Here is a 24,976-nt window from a genome sequence, read left to right as displayed (position 1 = left end):
TTACAAGTATTTTATAGCAATAAAATTATGTAAGAATAATTCAATTTAATAGGTTTAAGAGTCTCTCTAGCTAATCTAAGGTAAGGGACTCCTTTTGAAGAGTTCCACGCATTCACCATAGGCAATTCGTAACTCAGGATCATAATAAGTTTGCCTTAGAGCTAGACACCATGGGTGATCCCAACCTCAGACAGTAATTTTAATGGAAAATTGGAAGAGTGGAGTTTAGGATGGCTGAAAGAGTTGAGAAGTTGGGTAATAAGCTATTGCAACAATTGTAGTTGTAGATACAAGAATTGAAGGGAAAAAGTGTAACACCCCTTTAGTCGATTCAATGACCGTCACAGATAGGTTAGTCAGTTCAATGACCGTCACAGATAGGTGATGTCACGTTAACACTTTATTCGCTTTTTTCATAATTTTTTTTAACAAAATCATCGTTGCACCACTTATTGGAATGGTAACATTCCAAAAAAATTTATGCCCTACAAGACACTATTTCGGGAGGAGTACAATAAATTTCTAAAAAATAATATATGGATTAATTAGTGATTTTATAGTAGAGTGTGGAATTGCGCAAATTAATATTGAAGAGTAATAATGTTATTAAGTGAGCCATGAGATTAGAGAGAAGTGTTGTAACTCTGAAAATTTTTGAGAATCGAAAATTTAGTTATTTGTCGGAAATTCCTTAATCAAGTCATTTTGGGAAGTTAAACCGAGAAGTTTCTAGAAATGGAGATAGTGTTGAAGTTTTGGTTTATTAACGACTTAATTCCTAGTATTTAGTAGCATTAATTATTTAGTAATTGGAAGTTAAAATTTTGGCCTGAATAACAAATTAGAGAAGCCAATGTCTCATAACTAGAAAATAGAATTAGAACTATGAGAGGTCCTTAAATGGTAATTTGTCCAAGTTTACCTAAGAATTAGAGGCCAATGTCTCAAATGGTTAATTGGAAGGAGTGGTTAAGACTAAGCAATTTTTCATGATTGAAATTTTCTCACTAATTTTTCTCTCATCTTTTTCATCAAATCTTGATTTCATATCAACAATTTCAGATTGATAAGCTTAATTTCTATTAAATTCTTTTATAGAAGAAGATTTGAAAAACAAATCTCAACACTTTTCTCTCTTTTTCCTAGTTATCGTTGGTTTTAATGTGTAATACGAGGATTTAACTCTTGAGTTTTCTTGATCAATTCTCTAATTTTTAACTAGGTAATATGTTTTATAACTTTAATCTATGATTTTTTTAGTCTTGAATTTGATTTTAAGAATTCTCATCATTTTCGACATTTTTGAATGTATAGAGAGAGAGAGCACTTCGATTCTATTGGTTTCTTAAATTTTTGAGTTAGTTTATTGATTATTATGAGTTTAGAATATTGTAGGAAGAGTAGATTTTAAGTTTGATTAGAGATTTGATTGAGTTATGAAGTTGTGCTATTATTGGGTGCTTGAAAAATAGAGATGGAAACCTTGAGATTTTGCTAGGTTAGAGTGTTTCTAGAGAGATTTTAAGTTCCAAAACTTAGTTCTAAAGATAGATTTTAGTTTCGGTAAGCTTAGGTCAGAGTTCTATAAAATGACTTTAGGAAGTGAGGAGGAATCTTGCTTTATCGAATTACACTCATTAGTAGATTAGAATATTTAAGTGTTGAATTATGATTTTCTAAATTTCTTTTGTTGCTTTGGATGTGTGAATGTAGTCGAAGAGGTGGCCAAGTCATCTAAGGCCAAAGGAAAGGAGGAAGTTTTAGAAGCTTAATCAGTTTTTGGTTTGTGCTCATTAGAAATCGATTTTTACTATATATAATATTTTAAGTTGATTAGCTTAGGATTTTTATGCCTATAGTTATCTTGTTATAAATGTTGGCTCGTGATGTTGATTACGTGTAATGCTTTACCAATGACACCTATATGACGATGAATGAAGCTAATGTGTGAGCATGTCTAAATATGGTAATTTCGTGATTAAAATTGTATTTTATTGTGATAAAGGGTGTTTAATTGTTTATATGGTCCAAATAAACAACTATATGCTCTATTAAACTACTTGGAAGGTGTTTGTGTATAGTTGGCATGCTATAAGATGCGTATGTGTGGGAAGCATTATTGTGGCACATGTTTTTGTTGTTAATTGGCATTTCTGCGCACTCACTTTTGGTATTTGTGTGCGTACATGGAGTGTTTAGGGAAGTCGTGTTATACACGAGCCATATTGTACATTTGGGGTTTGTGCCCATATCATTAAAGTGTTCAAGGACCATCTATATATTCATTCATAAATTCCTTGTTGGATAATAAGGGAAATTGTTCTTTTGTAAATAGAAATTTTTATTTTGAGAACTTAAAAGTGTTATTAATAAGAAATCAAATAACAAATTTATGTAACACCTCAATACATGACCCGATTGTTAGGTCCGAGTTACAAGATGCCACATTCATTGTCGGAGCAACTACGATAATTCATATTCAATTTATACCACTATACATTTAATTACGAGCAATACATGAATATAATATGATATATAGTCATTTTTGGGTCTTACACGAGCTTACAAAAGCTTTATTGCTAACCCGAGATCGAATTATGACTAAATTGTAATGTTTTCAAAATATCAGGTTGACATCACGACTTTGGGGGTTCCTCATCGTGATGCAACATACTAACTTGGCCTCGTTACAACAACCAATGCTTGACATCCCGACATGACATATTGTTTCTAAATGGTACCAATTTGACGCCAACCTACAAATACCAAATCAACCAATTCATGTTTTCAGCCACATACTCATTCTTAACAAGTTCAATTCTAAACAAAATGACCTTATTTATAATTTTACAATTACCAAACATTATTTGCATTATTTCCATACAACATATAGCTTCAATTCATGGCATAACCATCCACAACATCTAGCATATGAACCTTTTTTTAAATCAACCTTAACATAACAGCATTTTGGAAACATTTCAACCATTATCAGACACTCAATTTCATGATCTAATCATTTCGCCACTCTCAAAATACTAATTCTAGCTTTAATTATAACATGGTCATACATTTACCAAAACTGACTTAACCTAGACACATACCTTATTTTAAACAAAATGGAATTATAGAAACTTTGCTAAGTTGAGGATCGCTTCTTGGATGTTAGATCTATTGCACGCACTCACAGGAATCAACTATACCTGCACATGGAGAAAATAAACAGTACGCGAGCGAAAATGCTCAATGGTATTTCTATGATTCAAGTCAATACAATACAAGTATATATATAAATGCAAACATTCTACTCTAATTCAATTATAGCCAAATCACATACATATTCATGTCAAAACTACCATGATCACATAACTTGCACTTATCTATTTTGCACTTCAATTCATTACTTAAGTATCCAAACATACAATTTTTCATTTTTCATTTTTCATTTTTCATTCATATCATTTACCTATTCATACACAGTTATCAACTTGTATATATATACTCAATTTCATTTCATCATTTCAATCATTTTTTAGCCTATTAACTCATTAATATTCAATCGACCCCTAGGGCTCGTTTTCAACTCATTTCGCATGTCGTCAAAGCTCATGTTTCAATTTTATTTTAGTTCACATACCACTTAGTGAATTCATTATTTATAACCTATTAATCAGACATGGACTCACAACGGATATGCAGATCCGTCATCCCGAGTTGCCCGACAATGATGACGTTAAACATGTACATATTACCACCCTGGGTTGTCTGGCAACAATCACTTTATATGTACAATCTACCACCCCGGGTTGCCCAGCTACGATAGTTTTCAATCAATATCTAGACCCTATGGCATGCCAACTATATCCGACCTCGTCCAAATAGCTAATAAGGTAATCAATCTTTCAATTTCATTATATGATTCAATCCATACTCTATCGTATTTCTATTCACCATCAATTTTGTAACGCCCCAAACCCGATCGGTATGGACCGACCCGAATCCGAAGCGACACATTAGCCACCAAAGTGACTCTCCAGCACAAAACCACCCCAAACCACACCCCAACCTTATAACACCTCAATTCTAACTAATAACTGTCTAATCTTATTGTGGAAGCAATTTGTGAACCATATTAAAATTATTTTTAAATATTTAACCCTAAGGGTATTTTAGTCATTTTACCACTTAAAACTAAATGATCCTGATTTTAATTCTAAATGATTACCAACTTCCTTTTAATCAATTTTGGGAAACCCCTAAAATTCATTTTAATTAACCATTTTTCCTTAATCCATTTACTAATTAAGGTTATATATGCTAATTTTATTACTTTAATCATATATATACAATTTTAATTAATCTAATTACAACTAATAAACAACATGTATTCATAATTTAAACATTCAAAATCATGCTTAACAAACAATAGTTAAATCATACAATGGACTTACCTTAGCCACAAAGCTATCCACTCCTTGACAAGCTACAATTAAAATGTATTAGTGAAAAATTCATGCTTCAAACACCATGATATCACTTAGCAACATATCATAATCCACACAACATTTAACCATAAAAACAATCATTAAAAAAACAAGTATAACATCTCAAAATTAAAATCCAAATAAAAGTCTCAAATCTCCATTACAAGTGTATCAAATTATCCCAATTGAGTGCGACAATGCCCTCTAATGTTTCTAAAAAAGAGTCATTAGTTTATACTACCAAATAGCCTTAAACTTGGACCAGCCATGCCCTTTCTCCTCAACTCCCCAAAGCCGGAAAAAGAAACTCTACATAAAGCTGTGAGGGTGTGAGCTGAAAAAGCTCAGTGAGTAGTCATAAATTCAATAAGCAAATCACACCAAAAACATACTTAAACTAAGGCAAATCATGTATCAAATTTTGAGTATATGAATCATAGTTTCAATTATATTTTCATGCTCAATTATAGCATTCAATTGACTGAAATTTCCAGCAACAATGCAACATCATAACATCATAATTCCATATGTTATTCCACGAGTAAAAATCACATTTATTATGGCATATGGAAACATAATTTAATTAACAAACACTTATATTGGCAAATGACATCCATGGCAAAATATAAACATGTGATCATGCATTGGATAAATGGATCTCTGATCTCCCAAATATCGAATACAAAACTCCGGTTGAGTGGGGCGTAGCCACACTCTCCCTTATATCGCCTCGAAATCGCCAATAATTGAGTGAAGAAAGGCTCAACACTCTCTTATCCACTCCAACAAAATCAATACTCTTAGAGTTATATGCTCACAAATAACACATATAGTGGTGACTACTCACTAATCTATAGCATGCCATCTATATCCAATGGATCCACCATGCACTGTTGCCAATATAACCAATCATACATGGCATAAAAACTGATATTTAAGCACTTAATTCATGATATAAAAAATTCAATTTAAATCAAGTCACTTAGCAATTTTAGTACCAACATAGATAAGCACAATAAGTGTCTTTGTCAATGGATTTAAAACCAATCATTAAACCATCATCAAGTACTCTAATATACAATGATCCATGCTCCAATTATTGTTCAATACAATCCAAATCAATCATACCAAACATACAATTCACAATTTTCATAAATCATTTACAAATATGCTTATATAAAATTAAAATCAATTTTAGTAATCTAAAACATTTGAGATACAATTGAATCATTAGAAACACAATTCAAAATCGCAATTTAGAATGTAAATAGGCATGTTTACCAATTTCCTTTAAAAACCACCCACCTTCGCACTTTGCTTTTAAAGCCAAAGTGTATCAAGTAGCTATGTTTGGACCTCGATTCTGATTAATAATGGCCCATCCCTATTGTAGAGCTTCAACAGAGATAAAATACATGTTACAAGCTTTCATTGACAAAAAGAAAATCAAAAAAAACATGAACTACACAGATCTAAAATACCTCTCCAATCTACCTTACCGAAAACTCATGGTATAGCCAAAACACAAATTTCAACCCTTAAATAACCTTCTCTGCACCAAAAACCATTTCTAAACATCATTTCTAATATAGAAACGCAAAACCTAAGCATCAATTTCATCAAAAAAATTGATATGCGTCAAAACCACCAAATATAAATTCATACGATAAGATAACACTAAATAGTAGTATAGAGCAGTAGGGTTGAATCCATAGGGACTGAATATCTAATTTTTCCTTTTTCTGATAAAGAATGAAGTGGATGAATGTGGAAGCAGATCATAAAGTTTGTCAAAGTTTCGGATTTATCCTAGATCTCTAGACGAACATAAATTGAAACAAGAAACAAAGAAAACAAATTAGTTGTCACAAAGAAGAGTCAAACGAAATTAAAACGAAAGAAAGATGAACCAGCTGGTAAATAGTCCAAAAGAGAACGAGTTAGGGTTTCTTGGATGGAAAGAAACTGTCCTTGGACCTCAAGAAAATGCCCCAACCAGATCTGAAAAAATAAAACACAAACAGATTTGTTAGAAGTGATTTTAAAGACCAAAGCAAATTGTTTTGTGCAAGAATACTTGAAACAACAAGAAAAGATTAAAACTTCTAATTTTCATGTGTTTCTTGATGGAACAAGGTAGGAGAACGTCTTTTTTGAAGCAACTTTAACCTAGAATGAAAATCAATAAAATTCGTAAGCCCAAACAGCAAAAACTAACTTAAATAAGCAAGAAACAATAATTAAGGATAAAAAAGAAAAGATGACGTCCTAAAAAGCCTTGGAAACATTAAGAATCCACAACTCCTTTCAATAGCTCTAATTCCCCCTCCAAGAAAGAGATCTTGGCATGAAAAAGCTTGAAGATGATTCCCGCAACCTAAAGGATTGTTAAAACAGCTTCTAAAAGAAACTAAAGAGCAATTCTTAAAGAAAAACTCAAATAGAATTATTATTAAATCAAAAAAAAAGATAAATCAATGTGTGTGTATAAGGGTGAAAGTCCATGCTACTTATAGGCCCCCAAAATAAGTTTTTCTAACCCTAATAGAATACCTAACATGACAACTGATCAAATAAATAATTCTAAGTGTGGACTTTTAATGGGAATTCAGCCATAGGAATTAAATGGGCTCTTTGGGTTGAATTCTTACATGATAATCCACCTATTAAAATAAAATTGGACCTATAGTTTAAATATTTTACAATTTGGGTCACTTTGATAATTTGGCCTGATATTCAATTAAATTACTTTCCAAACTTCAGGATGGGCTTGTAGACATCTTAATGAACCATTTTTTCAAGAACTTGGTCTTATGATTCGTTTTCTCTCGAAATTGGCTCATTCAAGCTCATACATGAAATCCAATGCACCTTGGCTACAAGATTCGATTCTTGGACCAAGATTTCCAAGATTTGAAATCTTGATTTTCTTGATTCTTGAAATTGTCCAAAATAGTAAAATTGGACCAAGATTCGGTTTCTTGATTTTCTTGAAAATAAGAAATTGAATCTTGATTTTCTTTTTCGATCGTGTGCGCATCTAAGGCCTTGGTAACGAAGTCTTGGATGGTCCCGTTCAATCTTGCTTGGATTTGCTTGGCCTTCGACCTTATTATTGGGCCTTGAGGAAATTTGAGCTCATCACATTCATGAGCTTTATTTTGGGCCTTTAGACTCGCGTCATTCCCCTCTTCCTCAAAAAGATTCGTTCTTTAATTTGAAACATCAAAGGGAGAAAAATCAGCAATATTAAAAGTAGAACTTATATTGTACTCACCGGGCAGATCTATTTGATAAGTGTTGTCATTGATTCGCTTGAGTACTTTGAAAGGCTCATCTCTATTATGGCCTTTGAGTTGGACTGAGCTACTTGTATCAGTCCCTCTTTCCTCACGAAGGTTCGTCCCCGAATCTTTAGCTACACAAAAAGAAAAATGATTAGAATAAATAACAATAAAATGAAATAAATACTTACCTCAGCTTTCTTGTGCACAAAAACTATCTCCAGGATCAAAAACATTATTTTGATATTTCAAATCAACTTCGATCATGTATGTCTCCTTTAAAAACAAGGTATCAACACTAAACAAAGAAGTGTTAGGTACATGAGTCTTCAAGTAAAAAATAACCTGTAACTTTCTTTTAATATGCATGGCCATCCATAAGAATTTCCAACGATGAGTTAAGAATTTCACATAATTGTAAAATGCTTTTAAAGACTTATTTAATGCAACAGAATTACTATTTTTAACCTTTACAAATTTAGATAAACCTATAAAATCAGTTGAACTGTCAGGCCAAGGTTTAATGAAATTTGACCAACAAGAAAGCATGTTGTAAGGAAATATTTTACAAACAAAACCAATAGCATACTTATAAAAAACATTCAAGGTATGCCTTCTTAAATCAATTTCTAATGTTTCTTTACCTTTCTTACCTTGTAGCACTTGTGGGGAATTATCAATATTCAATTTATCTCTTTCTCAAAAGTAAAATCGTCTATCAATGGTAGAGTAATATAATTGAGAGTTCGTCAATGGATCCATAAAGTCCTACAATAAAGAAACACCACTAAACAAATTTGTGTTAAGGTAAGTTAAAACTTAATCATTCCTCACTTTTGTATAAGTATTTTCTTTCTTTTCATAATAATTTTCTTCGTGAGAACTCTCCAATTTTACCACATATGGATTTTCACTCACCAAATTTAGACCATCGAGTAGACTTTTATCACTCAAGGTCTTTTTTCTCTCAGTCTTTTCACATGCTTTTTCCTCACTTCCCTTATCCCCCTCACAAGTGTTATGCACATTCAATTCAATGCAATAAATCTCAGCAGGAAATTATGAAGTTTCTATCTTATCTAACTCCATAGATTCGAGGAAAAAATTCTCACTATCATTTTTTCGGTTCACAAAGTTCACCATTACATATCTCTTTTCCACTAAAGTAAGAATCAACAAAAGGTACAAAGTCATACTTACTTTCTTCTCTTGTTGAATATTTAATTGCACATTGAAACTCTTATGATCTTTTGAACTACACCAATAACATTGCACAAAAGGTGATAGCTCAATCTTATTCTCTCTATTTGGATATTTAATTGGACATCGGAAACCCTCATGATCTTTTGAATTACACCAATAACATTTCACAATAGGTGAGAGATCAATCGTACTCCTCTTTTCATTTGACCATCTCCCATTGTCTAATAGTTCCTCCCTCTATTTGTCTTTGCAACTTCCCAGTCATAGTATCGCGAATCATTATGAAATCCCGAAAAGAACAAAACACTCAAGAAAAGAAAATTTAAACGAACCCCACTATTATGCACTCAGAAATAAAAATTAAATTCTCAATAAAGTAAGAATTAATCTTGTGAGTCCTTTAGGAGTATTTATGATAATCAATTAGAATATTAAAGAATCTAGCTACCAAATGCCCTAACGGCACTAGGAGTCTAAAAGTAGCTAGAACCAACAGTTTTTGTTGCACGGAGGAAGGAATGTGCAACGTGCATTAACCTACTAACACAAGAAACAATAAAGTGTTAAAATGCGTATAGGAATAATAAAAGCAAAAACAAATAAAAACCTAAGGCAAAAAGTCAATGAAAATTTCTAAAACCCAAAGACCCAAAAAATTGTGAAGCAACTTGACAAACTTCGTTTGAGGTATTCCAGATTTCCAAAAATCACAAAATTTAAATTGGAGCCTACTCAGATAATGTAAATCTAAATTGGAAAGTTTCGGCAAAAAAATCAAATTGTGGAATTTTTTTTAATTTTTCTTTTCTTTTCGTATTTTATTTTTCTGTACTTTTTTATCATTTTTTCATGGGAAATATTTTTTTTATATTGTAATACAATGCCAAGAATCAGTATATAAAATTTTAGATCAATTGAAAAAGTTTATCCACTCAAAAATATTTTTTTTCGAAACAAATTATGGGTAAAAACTGCTTATAGGTTGTTTTGCAATGGAAATCAGTTTGGAAATCAACCGTGAACATCCAAAACACCCAAATCTGACACCAAATGATGAAGAATGATGTGGATGAATAAAGAAGCAGATCATAAAGTTTGTCAAAGTTGCGAATTTATCCTAGATCTCTAGACAAACGTAAATTGAAACAAGAAACAATGAAAACAGATTAGTTGTCACAAAGGAGAGTCAAACGAAATTAAAACGAAAAAAGATGAACCGGCTGGTAAAGAGTCCAAAAGAGAACGAGTTAGGGTTTCTTGGATGGAAAGAAACCGTCCTTGGACCTCAAGAAAATGCCCCAACAAGATATGGAAAAATAAAACACAAACAAATTTGTTAGAAGTGATTTTAAAGACAAAAGCAAATTGTTTTGTGCAAGAATACTTGAAATAACAAGAAAAGATTAAAACTTCTAATTTTGATGTATTTCTTGATGGAACAAGGTAGGAGAACGTCTTTCTTGAACCAACTTTAACCTAGAAGGAAAATCAATAAAATCAGTAAGCCAAAACAGCAAGAACTAACTTAAATAAGCAAGAAACGTTAAATTAAGGATAGAAAATAAAAGATGACGTCTTAAGAAGCCTTGGAAACATTAAGAATCCACAACTCCTTTCAATAGCTCTAATTCCCCCTCCAAGAAAGAGATCTTGGCATGAAAAAGCTTGAAAATGATTCCCACAACCTAAAAGATTGTTAAAACAACTTCTAAATGAAACTGAAGAGCAATTCTTGAAGAAAAACTCAAAGAGAATTATTATTAACTCAAAAAAAAACATAAATCAATTGTGTGTGTATAAGGGTGAACGTCCATGCTACTTATAGGCCCCCAAAATAAGTTTTCCTAACCCTAATAGAATACCTAACATGACAACTGATCAAATAAAATAATTCTAAGTGTGGACTTTTAATGGGAATTCAGCCAAAGGAATTAAATGAGCTCTTTGGGCTGAATTCTTACATGATGATACACCTATTAAAATAAAATTGGACCTATAGTTTAAATATTTTACAATTTGGGCCACTTTGATAATTTGGCCTAATATTCAATTAAATTACTTTCTAAATTTAGGGATGGGCTTGTAGACATCTTAATGGACCATTTTTTCAAGAACTTGGTCTTGTGATTCGTTTGCTCTCGAAATTGGCTCGTTCAAGCTCGTACATGAAATCCAATATGCCTTGGCTGCAAGATTCGGTTTCTTGGACCAAGATTTGAAATCTTGATTTTCTTGATTCTTGAAATTGTCCAAAACAGTAAAATTGGACCAAGATTCGGTTTCTTGATTTTCTTGAAAACAAGAAATTGAATCTTGATTTTCTTTTTCGATCGTGTGTGCATCTAGGGCCTTAGTAACGAATTCTTGGATGGTCCCGTTCAATCTTACTCAAATTTGCTTAGCCTTCGACCTTATTATTGGGCCTTGAGGAAATTTGAGATCATTACGTTCATGAGTCTTATTTTGGGCCTTGAGACTCGCATCATTTTCCATGACTAAAATCACTGTCGTGGTCACAGTCGTGCCCACAACCTGTGCATAGCAATGCTGAAAAAAATAAAAATGGGGGGTTTAAATTGACAAAGATAATAAAATAAGGAAATACATAATGTAATAAAATAAAATAAAAACAAATTCGAAATTGCAAAAATAAACTTAAGCAAAATAAGTAAATTGGAAAATATTTTTTTTTAAGCTTAGCCTTAGCATCGGTGTACTCCAATCTTGAATCGATCCTAGAAATAGATTTTCCCCTCCAAGCAATAAGTTGGTTATAGCAATCGAGGATGCCTCAAACAACCAACTCTTCCTCTCGTAGTCAATCCCGGTATGACCTGCAAATCGACCCTTGTCGAATTTCTAACCACGTTGCACGTACCCGTAATTTAAGACTTCTACAGCCTTGCGATCTGAAAAGCCCAACTCAAATTAACAGCCTCAACTGTGTGGGTCGTTTAAATATGATCACTATCACCATTGACGGAATCCAACTAGCTTTTTCCAATTAAACATGCCAATTTGTTCGTGGGATTTTGAATAAAGCACGGCCGACTCAACTTCCCAACTGTACGTCAAACGACTCCAACCCAACGCGCGTTTTTTGAATTGAAATTGAATCAACTTTAAGGGACGAATTTGTATTATCTCATATACCGGAGAGATAGCGAATATCGAATTTCAAAGTATTTATTGTGAGTTCATATCTCACGATTACTTTGTCGAAACGATAACCGAGCTAAGGTTAAAAAGGGATTAGTTAATCATGAAAAGAAAAATGCTTGAAAATAAATTATTTAAATGGAATTATGGAAAGTGGAAAGAGAAAGGGCTTGAAAAGCAAATGGCCAAAAAGTTTAAAGTAAAAGAAAAAGAGTTGAAATTGCATAATGAAAAATGACGCAGGAGGAAAAAATAAAGGAATTTATTAAATGGCAAAGGCCAAAGTGTGTGTTTAATTGGCTGTAGCCACTAGGTATTTATACACACTTCTAGTGCTAAAATTTAGTTAGATTTTTCCTAAATATTATGACTAAATAAATCAAAAATTTTAAAATCAAATTTAAACTAGAGATTAAATTCAAATTAATTACAGAACAATATAAAAAATCCTTCAATCTTTATCCAATCATTTTTTTTAAATCTTCAATCCTTTAATCTTTATCTGTTCAACTTTAAATCTTCAATCTTTCAATCATGCCCTCCTCTTTGCCTTTTTGTTCCAATTTAACCCCCTTTTGTAAGAGTTTGAATTCAACACACCAACTTTATTTCTGATAAGAAAAACTCAAATTTAATAGCATTTTATTCGATAATTAGCCAAAAATAAATATATTAAAAATAATAATTTATCTTGCTATCACAAATCGTTTCATAACTTTCCGGAAAATCAACTCATGTTCTTAGTTAAAAACAGATTTGTCAAAATTGATCAATCAAACGAGTTTAGTATTTTGCTTTCTGATCAAAAACCTCTTAATAAACATGATTTGAGCTTAGATATCCATTTAAACTTGGATTCCAAGTCAAAACCATGAATTCACTATTGATGAATTTCATGTTCAAGAGAGAGGAGATCAAGATTTGAAAAACCATTTTAATCGATTTAAATCGAAAATAATGATTAAAAAATTTTTAAAATGAATTTAGAGTTGAGAAATTGCCTTCAATCGATCTAGAATCATCAATATTGAAGATTGGATCAAGATCTTTAAAGAACTCGAATAAGTTTTTTCCCAACTTCGAAAATCTTTTCTGAAGAATTTTGAGAGAATTTGGAGAAAATAGAATATGCGATCTAATCTTTTTTATGTGGACTTCGAAAATGAAAATGAAAAACAAGAGAACACGCTTAGAAATCAGGTGAAAATGTGTGTGGAGTGAGGGGGATGCAGTGTTTTTTAGCTAAAGAACCCCCACCTAATTTTTAAAAATTGGGGAAATTGCCATCAGGACACTCCCACAATTCCCTTGTTTTACAAAGTAATCATTTCCCTCCAAAATTTCGAAAATATGGCTAATTTGTCATAAAACCACTCAAACATTTCCCTTGTTTTGTAAAATGGTCTTATGTAATTAATATTTTAAATTCTCTCAATTAAACCCTCATTTTAATTTATTTTTCAATTCTAATTTGACCCAAAATATTAATTTTACCCAAAAATTATTTAAAACTATAATATTAATTTTTCTAAAATATTTTTATTTTCTGGAATATTATTTCCCGATCTTTAAATAAAATTAAGCTAATTAAAAATTTACTAATAAACCCGATTAACTTCTAATTTTCACTCGGAACCCGGTAAACTTACCCGAAACTACTAGACCTATTTTTAGGACTTTACAACATCATCATTTCATCGTTTAATACAGCATGCTTCACCTCAATTTCATACCAATTATCATATATCAATCAAATCATACAACTTTCTATTTAATTTAATCCCTGTCTCAATATTAAATCTCAACTATAGCAATTCAATTCAAATAACCATTGATAGCTCACCTCAATATTATATAATGAAAATTTTCATGAATATGTAGTAATTAAACTGATCTCGAATCATAGAAATACAAACTGAAAGCTTGTGTCACTCGTCGTCAGCTCTCGCCTTTCTTTTCCCTCTTAATGACTCTGCGTCTTCTTTATCTACAAATAATAATTCAACAATAACACAATATCAAATTCCATCCAATTTGTATTCAAATACAAGCCAAACATATTTTGCAATTTATACAATTTAGTCCCTAAACTCGGGACAAAAATAACTTCCAATCTAAAGCTTCGGATCAAAATCCAATTTCATATATATTTATTAGGGACTTTCTACTTCTTATTCCTATCGAAATTTCATAACATATTTTCATTTTATTCAATTTGGTCCCTAATGTTAGAAACTAACAATTAAGCTAAATTAACTTTACAATCTAGTCCTTTTTATCATCTAACCTTAAAATCTATCAATTTCACACCTAAATCTTCAAGAAATTAACAGTGACATTCTAAAACTTCAACATTTTTACAAATTAGTACATGGGCTTGCTAAATCAAGCTTCCATGATAAAAAGTCTATAAAAAATTACAAGAAAAGGACTTAGTTTCATTACATGGTCGATTGTATGGAAGAATTTTCAAGGGTTTTCCAAGCTTCCAACCATGGTGGACGGTAAAGAATGATAAAGATGATGAAAATGCCACTAACTTATCTATTTATAGTTTAATTAATCTTTAATTAATCTTCGTTAATTAAGTTAATTCGGTTTGATTAAAATAATTTAGTTATTAATTAAGCTTAATAGAAATCATCATTACTGTCAGTTAACCTTAAGAAAAAAGTGGTTTAATAACCATTTTAGTCCTTTGAATAAATGCTATCTAAGTTCCCAAGTCATTTCTTAATTAAAAATCTATAGCAATTAGACTTATACAATTTAATACCTGGGTAAACTACCTATCTAGTAATCTAAGTTTATTCCCTTTCCTATTTTGGTCACCCATTTCAAAATTCTGTTATTTTAGTCACTCTGGTTTAATAAGTTGTCAATTTTAGTTACTCCCGTTAGATAAGTTATCAATTTTAATCACTCTACCGTTAAATGTCTCTAGTCTTAATTCTATCCCTTAACATAGCATATTTTATCAGTTTAGTCCTCTAAAAATGTAACACCCCTTACCCGAGGCCGTTTCCCGAGTTGAGCATGGGGCGTTACTTGACTTAACTTATTAGTTCGGGGCATAAAAATTTGCTTTTAAAATTTATTTCACTGTTCACCATAATGTTGTGCACCTGCGCAGCAGTCACTAATTTAAATATAACTCGAGTTACGAAACTCAAAATTTAGATCCGTAAATTTTTGCTGAAACTAGACTCATATACTATTTTACTGAAAATTTTTGCTGAAAATTTTTGGTTTAGTCAATTAGTACAATTTATTCATTAAAATCTCCCATGTTTCACTGCCTGACGGTTCTGACTTTTATTCACTAAAAATCAATTTTCTCATCGTATGATTTTCATATGGTGTTCTCACTTGTTTCTACAGAAAATAAACTCACTAAGGAATCTAGACATATAAATTATAACTCATAATTATTTTTTTTACAATTTTTAATGATTTTCTAAAGTCAAAACAGGGGACTCCAAAAACCATTCTGACCCTGTCTAACCAAAATTCAAATATCTCAAAATATAAAATTCTTTTACCCACAACGTTATTTTTATATGAAAATAGACTCGATAAGATTTAATTCTATATATCATTCACTCTCTAATTCATTTTATACTATCCTTAGTGATTTTTCAAAGTCACGTCACTGCTGCTGTCCCAAAACTGTTTCATTGCAAATTTTTACTCTTTCATAATTTCTAGGTATAAACTATCACCTAGGCATTCATAATACCAAACATATTATTACTTATCCATTTTAATAGCTAAACATTATCACATATTTACAGATCATCCTTTAGCAATATCATAAGGACATACATTCAAAATGACTAAGTCCCTATACATGCCATAGCTCAAACATTAATCATCATAAAATACCGAGTTGTTGTTGTTGATAGTGTGAGCGCTCTCCGACATCTTTAAGATCCCCGAATTAGCTTTGCAATACTATAAAAGAAGGAAAATAAAAGAAGTAAGCATAAATCTTAGTAAGTTTACAAGCAAATAAATAACAACATTTAACACAAATAATTATACTTAAATGACATGATCTTTAATTTCCTCTTTACTTACTCTCTTACTCGTTCACTTACTTGTTTACTTAGATAACTCATGATTATAACTTACTCTTCTCTTGCTGAAATGTTGGTTCTCAATTGATAACATAATATGTTCTTAACTCTTATAACTCACCTGAATTTGCTATTTATGCTTTTACCTAAACTTTCATGGAACATAATTTGTTTACTAGCCCGTTGAGCCACATTGGAATAATAAGGATACTTGGGTCTCTTTTCTAATAATAACATGCCAAAGTTATGTCCCAGACATAGTCTTACATGGGATGTTTTCTGTACTGTCAATGTCATATCCCAAATATGGTCTTACATGGGAGTTCTCATATCGAAGTCCATGTCATATCCCAGACATGGTCTTATGAGGGACCTCTCATCTTGGTGCCAACGCCATGTCCCAGACATGGTCTTATATGGGAGTTCTCATATCGGTGCCCATGCCATGTCCCAGACATGGTCTTACGGGGGACCTCTCATCTCGGTGCCAACGCCAAGTCCCAGACATGGTCTTACATGGAAGTTCTCATAACGGTGCCCATGCCATGTCCCAGACATGGTCTTATATGGGACCTCTCATAATCTCAATGATGCCAATGCCATGTCCCAGACATGGTATTACATGGGATCTCATTCCCTTAATGTCATGACATTTGTATCCGATACATTTCCAATGTTTCAACGGGGCTTTTATCATTGATTCCTTGTCATCTCATACTTAAGTCAACATTAGATATTTTCATGAAATAAATACATAATTGCTAAAAAATAACAGCATTAATAATAATTATCAAAATATTACATTTATTTACCGTAAACTTACCTCAATACAAAATATGACCAAATCTATCAACTTAGTCTTCAACCTTTTTCTTTCCTCGGTCTAACCCCGGATTTCATTCTTCTTAATCTATAATAGCAAATTTAGTTTATTTAATACTCACATTTATCAAAACAGTCCTCGATTCTAACTTTGTCAAAATTACAATTTTACCCCTAAACTTTTACATATTTACACTTTTTCCCCAAAGCTCGGAAATTAAACTTCATCCCATATTATTATGTTTTATAACATGCTGAACATTTTTTTCTTCTATGGAAACATCGAATTCCCACTCTAACACTTACTTATGAACATTAGGTATTTTTACCGATTATGTCGTTTTACTCGTTTTCACTTAAAATCGCTTAGCAAAAGTTGTTTAACATAATTTCAAGCTTCATATTCTACCATAAAAGATCAAAATAAACACATTTCACCTATGGGTATTTTTCTAAATATAAACCCTAGGTTAAATTATTGTTAGAATAAGCTAAATCAAATTACCGGGGCCTCAAAAACGTAAACATTAAAAACGGGGACTGGAATCACTTACTATGGAGCTTGAAAGCTTGAAAACCCTAACTATGACTTCCACCCTTGCTAATTTCGGCCAAATGAAGAAGATGAGCACAATTTGTCATCTTTTTCCCTTTTAATTCATTTTAATTACCAAATTACCAAAATACCCTTAACTTAAAAATTTCCTATTTCACTTATCTCATGTCTATTTTTGTCCACAATTTAACCAACGGTCTAATTACCATATGAAGACCTCCAATTTAAAATTTCATAACAATTGGACACCTCTAACATGTAGAACTCAACTTTTGCACTTTTTACAATTTAGTTCTTTTGACTAAATTGAGTGCCCAAACGTCGAAATTTTTAAACGAAATTTTCACAAAATCATTCCGTGAAATTGTAGGCCATAAAAATATAATAAAAATAATTTTTTCCTCATCAGATTTATGGTCCCGAAACCACTATTCCGACTATGCCCAAAATCGAAATGTTACAAAAAAATTTCACAAATTTATCCTTAATATTTACACATTTTGTCAAATTCTAAAATTTATAATTTTAAAACATGAAAAAAAATATTATTTATTATAAAAATAAAATATAAAAAATTAATAATTTCATTATAAGTTATTATTATACCGCTCTTTTTGACATAATAACTAAAAACTATCCATAATCTATCTCCAACCCATAAATACATAAATAAGAAGATAATGCATTTTAACGCACTCAAACCCACTTTCTCATACATTGGTAACAATGTTCATACCAATAAAACTAAAACTCAAACAAAAATTTAAAAAATCAAAAGATATATAATTGCATTATAAATTTTAAAAAACATTTAAAAAATCAAAAGATTTATAATTGCATTGTAAATTTTAAAAAACATAAATTTATGAAACATACATTTCAGATTAAGAATTTTAAATATATTTAAAATATTTTATATTTTCTTGTTATAATAAACAATATATCATTAATTTTAAAATTATGAATTTTAGAATTTAAAATAAATTGACAAAAATATGCAAATATTAATATGTTAAATTTGTAAAATTAAAATCAAATTTGTTTACTTTAATTAGATAAGTTATCAATTTTAGTTATTTTATAGTTAAATATCTTTGGTTGGTAGATGAAATGTTGACATGGCAATTTTAACCAAAAATTTATTATTATACCAAAATTGCCATGTCAACATTTCATCTACCAACCAAAGATATTTAACCATAAAATAACTAAATTGATAACTTATTTAATAAAAGTGATTAAATTTACAACTAAAATAACAAATTTTTAAAAATAAGTGATCAAAATAAAACATGAATAAACTCAAGTGATTAAATAAATAAATAGATTAATCTAAATCTTAAAACTTTTGAAAAAACACTTTCACATGCAATGCTAGACTAACCCATAAACCCATCTACTGGAGAATTTCACCTGATTCTTTAGCAATTAACTTGATTTTTTAAAAGGATCCAACACTAGTTTTATCAGTAACACTAATTGTATATAAGCTACATACCAATAGACATGTCGAAGGTGTAACAGATTGTCCACTCAATATTAAGTTGAAAAATCATCTTTAACACCAAAACCATGAAGCAATTCTCTACTCAAGTTCTCAAAAACAAAAATGATCAACAAAACTCTGTAAAGCAGAAAAAGCATTAATAAATTCAAGCTCCAACAACTTCTGGAGTAGACTCAGCCATTGTCTCATCAGCTGGCCTCTCTAATTTCACACCAACATCTTCAGAGTAATCACCGTGAACCTAAACGAATGAAAAAAAAAATAGAAGAGAAACTAATCAGGCATGCTATAGAGATACTTTGATATCTTATTCAGCTATAAAAATACAGTCATAAGGCAGAAAATGGGTTTTAGCAACATGCCTCCATCAACTTTCCAAGATCAAACTTGGGAGCCTTCAAGATTTTGACTTTGCGAATGAAAACATTCTGCAAAGGATAGATGCTAGATGTTGCCTTTTCAATTTCTTTTCCAATCATCTCAGGAATGAACTTTTGAACCAATTCCTTCAAATCACAGGATGTTGCCTGAGCAGTCATTATCTCTCTCATTTTTCGGCGTATCTGAAAAACAAAGCAACTTCACTAAAGTCATCGTGGAATTGACCAATCAAAGAAAGCATAAATACATTATAAACAACTGATCGCTGAAGTTTCAATGCGTATAAAGATATATGAGTAAAAAAATTCTGTTGCAAATTTAAGTATTTATCAGAGAACAGGACAGTACCTGTCTAATCTGGCTGGACTGTGCATAACAAGTCCTTTTAACCTGGTTTGGTCGTCTCTTAGTGAACCCGATGCAGAACATTCTCAAAGTGTAACTGTCAGTTGTCTTTACGTCCACATGAGCTTCAATCAAAGTTTGCCATTTGCGCACCAACGACCTCAGTTTGTCAGTTGTAAAATTCATTCCCTGGATATTCAAAATTGGGAAATAAAGCAACTTGGTTAATTTATGAACAGAAACAACAATGAAAAAATGAAGTAACCAAAGATAAATTATATTTATCATACCCAAAAGTTGGTCAAAACATTTTTTCCTTGAACATCTTCAGCTCTCAAACGAATCTTTCTGTAAGCATGATCCTCATCACCTCCTTGAAGATCAGCCAGTGAGACCTCAAACACACGGTGCTTGAGTCCTTCTGAAGCAATCTGTCAGTAAAAAAGCACATTTCAAGTTAGAACTCCCAAGTGCTCAAATGCCATTTTGCTTGATAATGGAACATATTAGGCTTCTATAAGTTTAGTAGATGAAAAAGAAATGACTATTCAACATTTCAGCTTAACAACCATTACCTACTACATAACCCTCAGCTCAAAGATGGAATTCCTCATTTAATTAACAACATAGCAAAACATCAAATAGCAGGAACGATCAACATAACATTAAACTCCGTTATCATCATTTCCAGGAAAGATAGAAATGTCATAACACTAGAACAAGTATACAATGCGCGGAGAGTCTCAATGAAACAAAATTTTCACTCATGTTCAAAATATCCAAGAAGCTTATATACAATACAAAGCAATCATTTTCAAAACAGTGAAAATAAATAACAAGTTAAAAGAAGAAAACGTACCTTGGTACCCTGAGTACGGGTAACAAGAGTCTTCCCAACATTTCGGGTAGTAAAAACTGATGGAGCCTTGATATCATACCAATCCTTCTTAGCAAATGGATCAGCCCTAAAGAAAACCCAACCAAAAATAAAAAATAAAAAATCAACACTCAACAAACATCTCTTTCTAAAATACACGAAACGTGATTAAAGCTAAAATGAAATTGTAAAATAATACTCACGCCTTCTTCTTTCCTCCCTTCTTTCCCTTGGAAATCCTCTTGTTCTTCCTATATTACAACACAGAGAAAGAACCCAAAAATCACACACATCAGATAAAGGAAAAGAAACAAGATATATGTATTAATAATGGGAAAGATTAAAGAGAGAAAAATGAGCACCCGACAGCCATTGTTGAAACTTTGAAGGTTAGCTACGATATGCAAACGGCCGCTGGAGCTACAACTTCTTCAGTGCTTAAAACCCTAGTTTTATGTATGGGTTTATATAGGAATAAACACTTTTGGGCTTTTAGTCGCTCACTGAGAGGTATTGGTCTTTTCAGCAAATCCAAATGGATGCGAGTAAAATTTTATACCCAGTTAATTGTAGATTTGGGGCCTTTTAGTTTTATTGGAATTTTTAATTTTAATTGAATCGTCTCCTATCCAACTTAAAAAAGTAGTCTTGAAATTCGGTGTACATCTCAATTTCAATTTCTTTAATAAAACTTATTTATAAACTATAATTCTCCTTTGGATTAATACTTAATTTATCTTTTAAATTTCTCTAAAATATTTAGTTATATCTAAATTCTTTTTTTTACTTAGTTGGAATTTGAATTTGTATTCATCACACATTATTTCAATTTGTTAACATCGTTAATTTTTTAAGAGTTCAAATGTAATTCACCCCTGAACTTGTCCAAAAGTAACTAGATGGTATATGAACTTGTTTAAAAAGCATCTAGTTGGTATTTGAGCTTGCTCAATAACTTCTACTTTTTAAAATTAATTTTATATTTTTTAAAATATTTTTAATTTATGTATGCCACGTGTCATACTGATAGATTCCCACGTGTCACTATAAAATTGGTCATTAGTGTCACATCAGCACAAACTAATGATGTTAGTGCGGAGGTACCAACCTAAGTGATGGAAAACAAATTCAAGTACCAACCACGTACAAAAAAAAAAGTTTAGGTACCAATTTGGTACTTTTGGCCAAATTCAAGTGGCAAACTACATATTAACTCTTTTTCTTTATACAATGGGTTAATATATACGGAGGTACCCGAACTTGGCAACTTGTACCTACTTGTTACCTAAACTTTTTTTGGACCTAACTGGTGCCTAAACTTGGAAACCGTAAGGCAATTTAGTACTTTTTTTAGATACCTGACTAACACTATTAAATTTTTAATTTCTACCAATCAGATTATGCCACGTATATAAAAGGCCAATCATATTGTGCCACGTGTATAACAGGCCAATCAGGCAACTAAACCGGGTATAGGGTGTTACATGAAGGGTGTTACAAGTTCCTCTACTAAGTTGGCTTTCTATCTTGTTAGCTTTTGGCGTGCTAAATGTACGCAACTTGAAATGGTAGATGTGACTAGCATGTTTGTGTGTTTTGGTTGTTCATATGTTATGCTTGAAAGATCTACTTTCTTTTATCAATTTATTAACCTTCGATTAGAAGGTTATAATTCCCGGAACTCACTATGTTCAATTTGAACTTACCCAATTTCCTTCATTCTTTTTTCAGATACCTTAGGTCACACTTTGAACTTTAAAAAAAAGGACTCAGCCAGACCGTAGACTCATTTGTCAGCCACTTCTTTGTTTAAATTTTGTAACATGTACATATTGGGGTAGTTCGTAGGTTTGGCCAACTTATAGTTTTATTTTATACTTTGATGAATCTGGTTCGCACCCAAGTCTAGTTTTCTTTTGTATAAGCTGTTCAAATGTGGCACTTCGCTGAACATCAAATTTCATTCTATAATTGATATTACGTATTCATATTATTGCTTTTGGCTTGTGTCACAAATTCAAGTTCACTAAGCGTCATTCATGACTCGTTCGCTGTCTACCATCTATCTGTATAACTTGAGAAATGAAACCTTGATTTTCCTGTTTTTGCGTATCGACCTCAGTTATTCCGGTAACACCACAGTTCATTGATCGAATTGTCGGACAAAAGGATGTTACAACTCTAGTAAATAAACTCGAATACACGGGTAACTTCACCACACTAGAGAGCATTGTAGTGCTAAACAGAGAGCACAAGAGTGCTAAGTAGAGAGCACCGAGGTGCTGAACAGAGAGGACAAAAGTACTAAACCTGTACAAGTGTGCAACTAACCCTATTGACATGTCAATCATATCCTAATTGTTTACTAATTTCACGTGGGAATTAACAATGTATTCGTAACATTTAAGTCACTTTAGTATCATCATATACATATCATCCCATCATAAAATATTTCTTTACAATTTAGTCCATGTCTCAGTTTTTTGTACCAAATTGTAACAAATTCAAAATTACATTTACACATAAACAATTTAATAATTCAAACATATTTATACCAATATTACATATAATTACACCATATGAACTTACCTGGAAAAAACTGCAATAACAAGATCTCCAGGACTAATATGCAGTTTTTCCTTTTCCTCGATTATTTTCCGGTTGGTTCAGTTCCCGATCTATAATAATAATTCATTTCAATTATCAATTCCAAATAATTTATAACATTCTATTTTATGCATACGATAGTTCAATTTCATTTTTGTATGGTCCCTAAAATTTTGCATTTTATTCAATTTAATTCCTAAAATTGAATTTGTTATAACTTTTAAATTTGAGCTTCAGTTTTGAAACCAATCTCAATTTCATCCTTCTACAGCCCTCTAATATCTAAAATTACAGAAATTAAACATCAATTTCAAATTCTTTATACATTATTCCTATATTCAAAATTAACAACTTTCACTTTACAAATTAATCCTTTTTCACTTTTAAGCTTAAAATCTAAAAATTAACACAAAATTCAACAAGCATTCAATAATGGGAAGTTTTAAAACCTTAATAGTTTTACAAATTGGTACACAAGCTGATTAAATCACGCTCCCAAGACCTTAAAATATATAAATTACAATAAACGAACTTAAAATGGCTTACCAATTAGAGACCGAATACATTGAGTTCCCAAAATTATTTTTCTCACCCTTATATAAAAGGAAAACAAAGATGATAAGCATTACCACACTTATATACTTTGATTAAGGTTAATTAATCTTGTTTAATTTAACTTAAAACATGATTAACTCAACCTAATAAAACTATTAATAAAACATAGTGGACTCCACCATCAAATTCCACTATCTATAATAGGATAATGGTTCAATTGTTATTTTGACCCTTAAGATACTTAAAATCTATAGTGACTCTCTTTTACTACTTTTACAATTTAGTCCTTATTAAAATTTATATTAACTCGTAAATATTAAATAATAATATTTACGAACTCACTTATCAAAAATGAGATTTCGAAACTACTATTTTGAATACCATTATAAAATAGATTGTTACAATAAAAGGAAGAGAGTAACCAGCAGGAACATTGCTTAGATCACAATTTAAGCACCATTCAACCACCAAGACAAATGGGTATCCGCAACTTCTCAATGTGAACCGCCATATCAAGCAACTCCCATAATTTTGTGTTGAAACAATTTTCATTTTCATTTAACATGCTTTCAACTTTCAAAAATTAACTACTGAAAAATATTTTCTAAAAATAAAAAATAGCATAAAAATAGAAAATATTTTTCTCAAAAAATTCCCAAACATAATTTTCAAATTTAATATCCTTGTTAAGATTATATTAAATATCAGGTAAATCTTTGAGTTTTGACGAATAACCTAATCTATTTAACTAAGAAAGTATTTTAAGTAAATAAATTCGTTTTTTATTAAGAAAATGCTACTAGAGTTTTATTTATTACTTTTAGAGAAAGTATGTCATTAATTGAATATCAATGGGGCAGTTAAACTTAAAAATGTGGGAGTTACACAATACATACCAAGAACTTATCGTATAGGACTCCATTTTTAAATCCAAGAGTATAAATAAAATATAGTAAAATAGTGGTTAAAATATGTCATAAGTCCTTGTACTTTTAAAACTTAAATTTTAGTCCTTATACTATTATTTTTAAGAATTTAATTTTCTACTTTTTATATTTCAAAATTTAGATCCCATCATTAACAATAGTGCAATTATTGTTTTTTAAACTTAGATTCA

At 31.0% G+C, this 24,976-nt stretch overlaps 1 protein-coding gene across 1 annotated transcript; it reads right to left on the bottom strand.

Annotated features, from left to right (window-relative positions):
• Positions 1-19,099: 19,099 nt before the first annotated feature.
• LOC105778035 (40S ribosomal protein S3a) lies at positions 19,100-21,198 on the bottom strand. Its single transcript, XM_012601598.2, has 7 exons — positions 21,060-21,198; positions 20,901-20,948; positions 20,680-20,785; positions 20,111-20,251; positions 19,824-20,009; positions 19,457-19,657; positions 19,100-19,335 (listed from the first exon to the last, which is right to left on the bottom strand). The coding sequence occupies exons 1-7, from the start codon at positions 21,068-21,070 to the stop codon at positions 19,240-19,242; spliced, it is 789 nt and encodes a 262-aa protein (XP_012457052.1). The 5' UTR covers positions 21,071-21,198; the 3' UTR covers positions 19,100-19,239.
• Positions 21,199-24,976: the final 3,778 nt, after the last annotated feature.

The sequence above is a fragment of the Gossypium raimondii genome, chromosome 10 (genome assembly GCF_025698545.1).
Source record: "Gossypium raimondii isolate GPD5lz chromosome 10, ASM2569854v1, whole genome shotgun sequence".
In the NCBI taxonomy this organism is placed as follows: Eukaryota; Viridiplantae; Streptophyta; class Magnoliopsida; order Malvales; family Malvaceae; genus Gossypium; species Gossypium raimondii.
The sequence above is the reverse complement of the archived record's forward strand: the minus strand, read 5'-3'. Positions and strand labels throughout refer to the sequence as shown.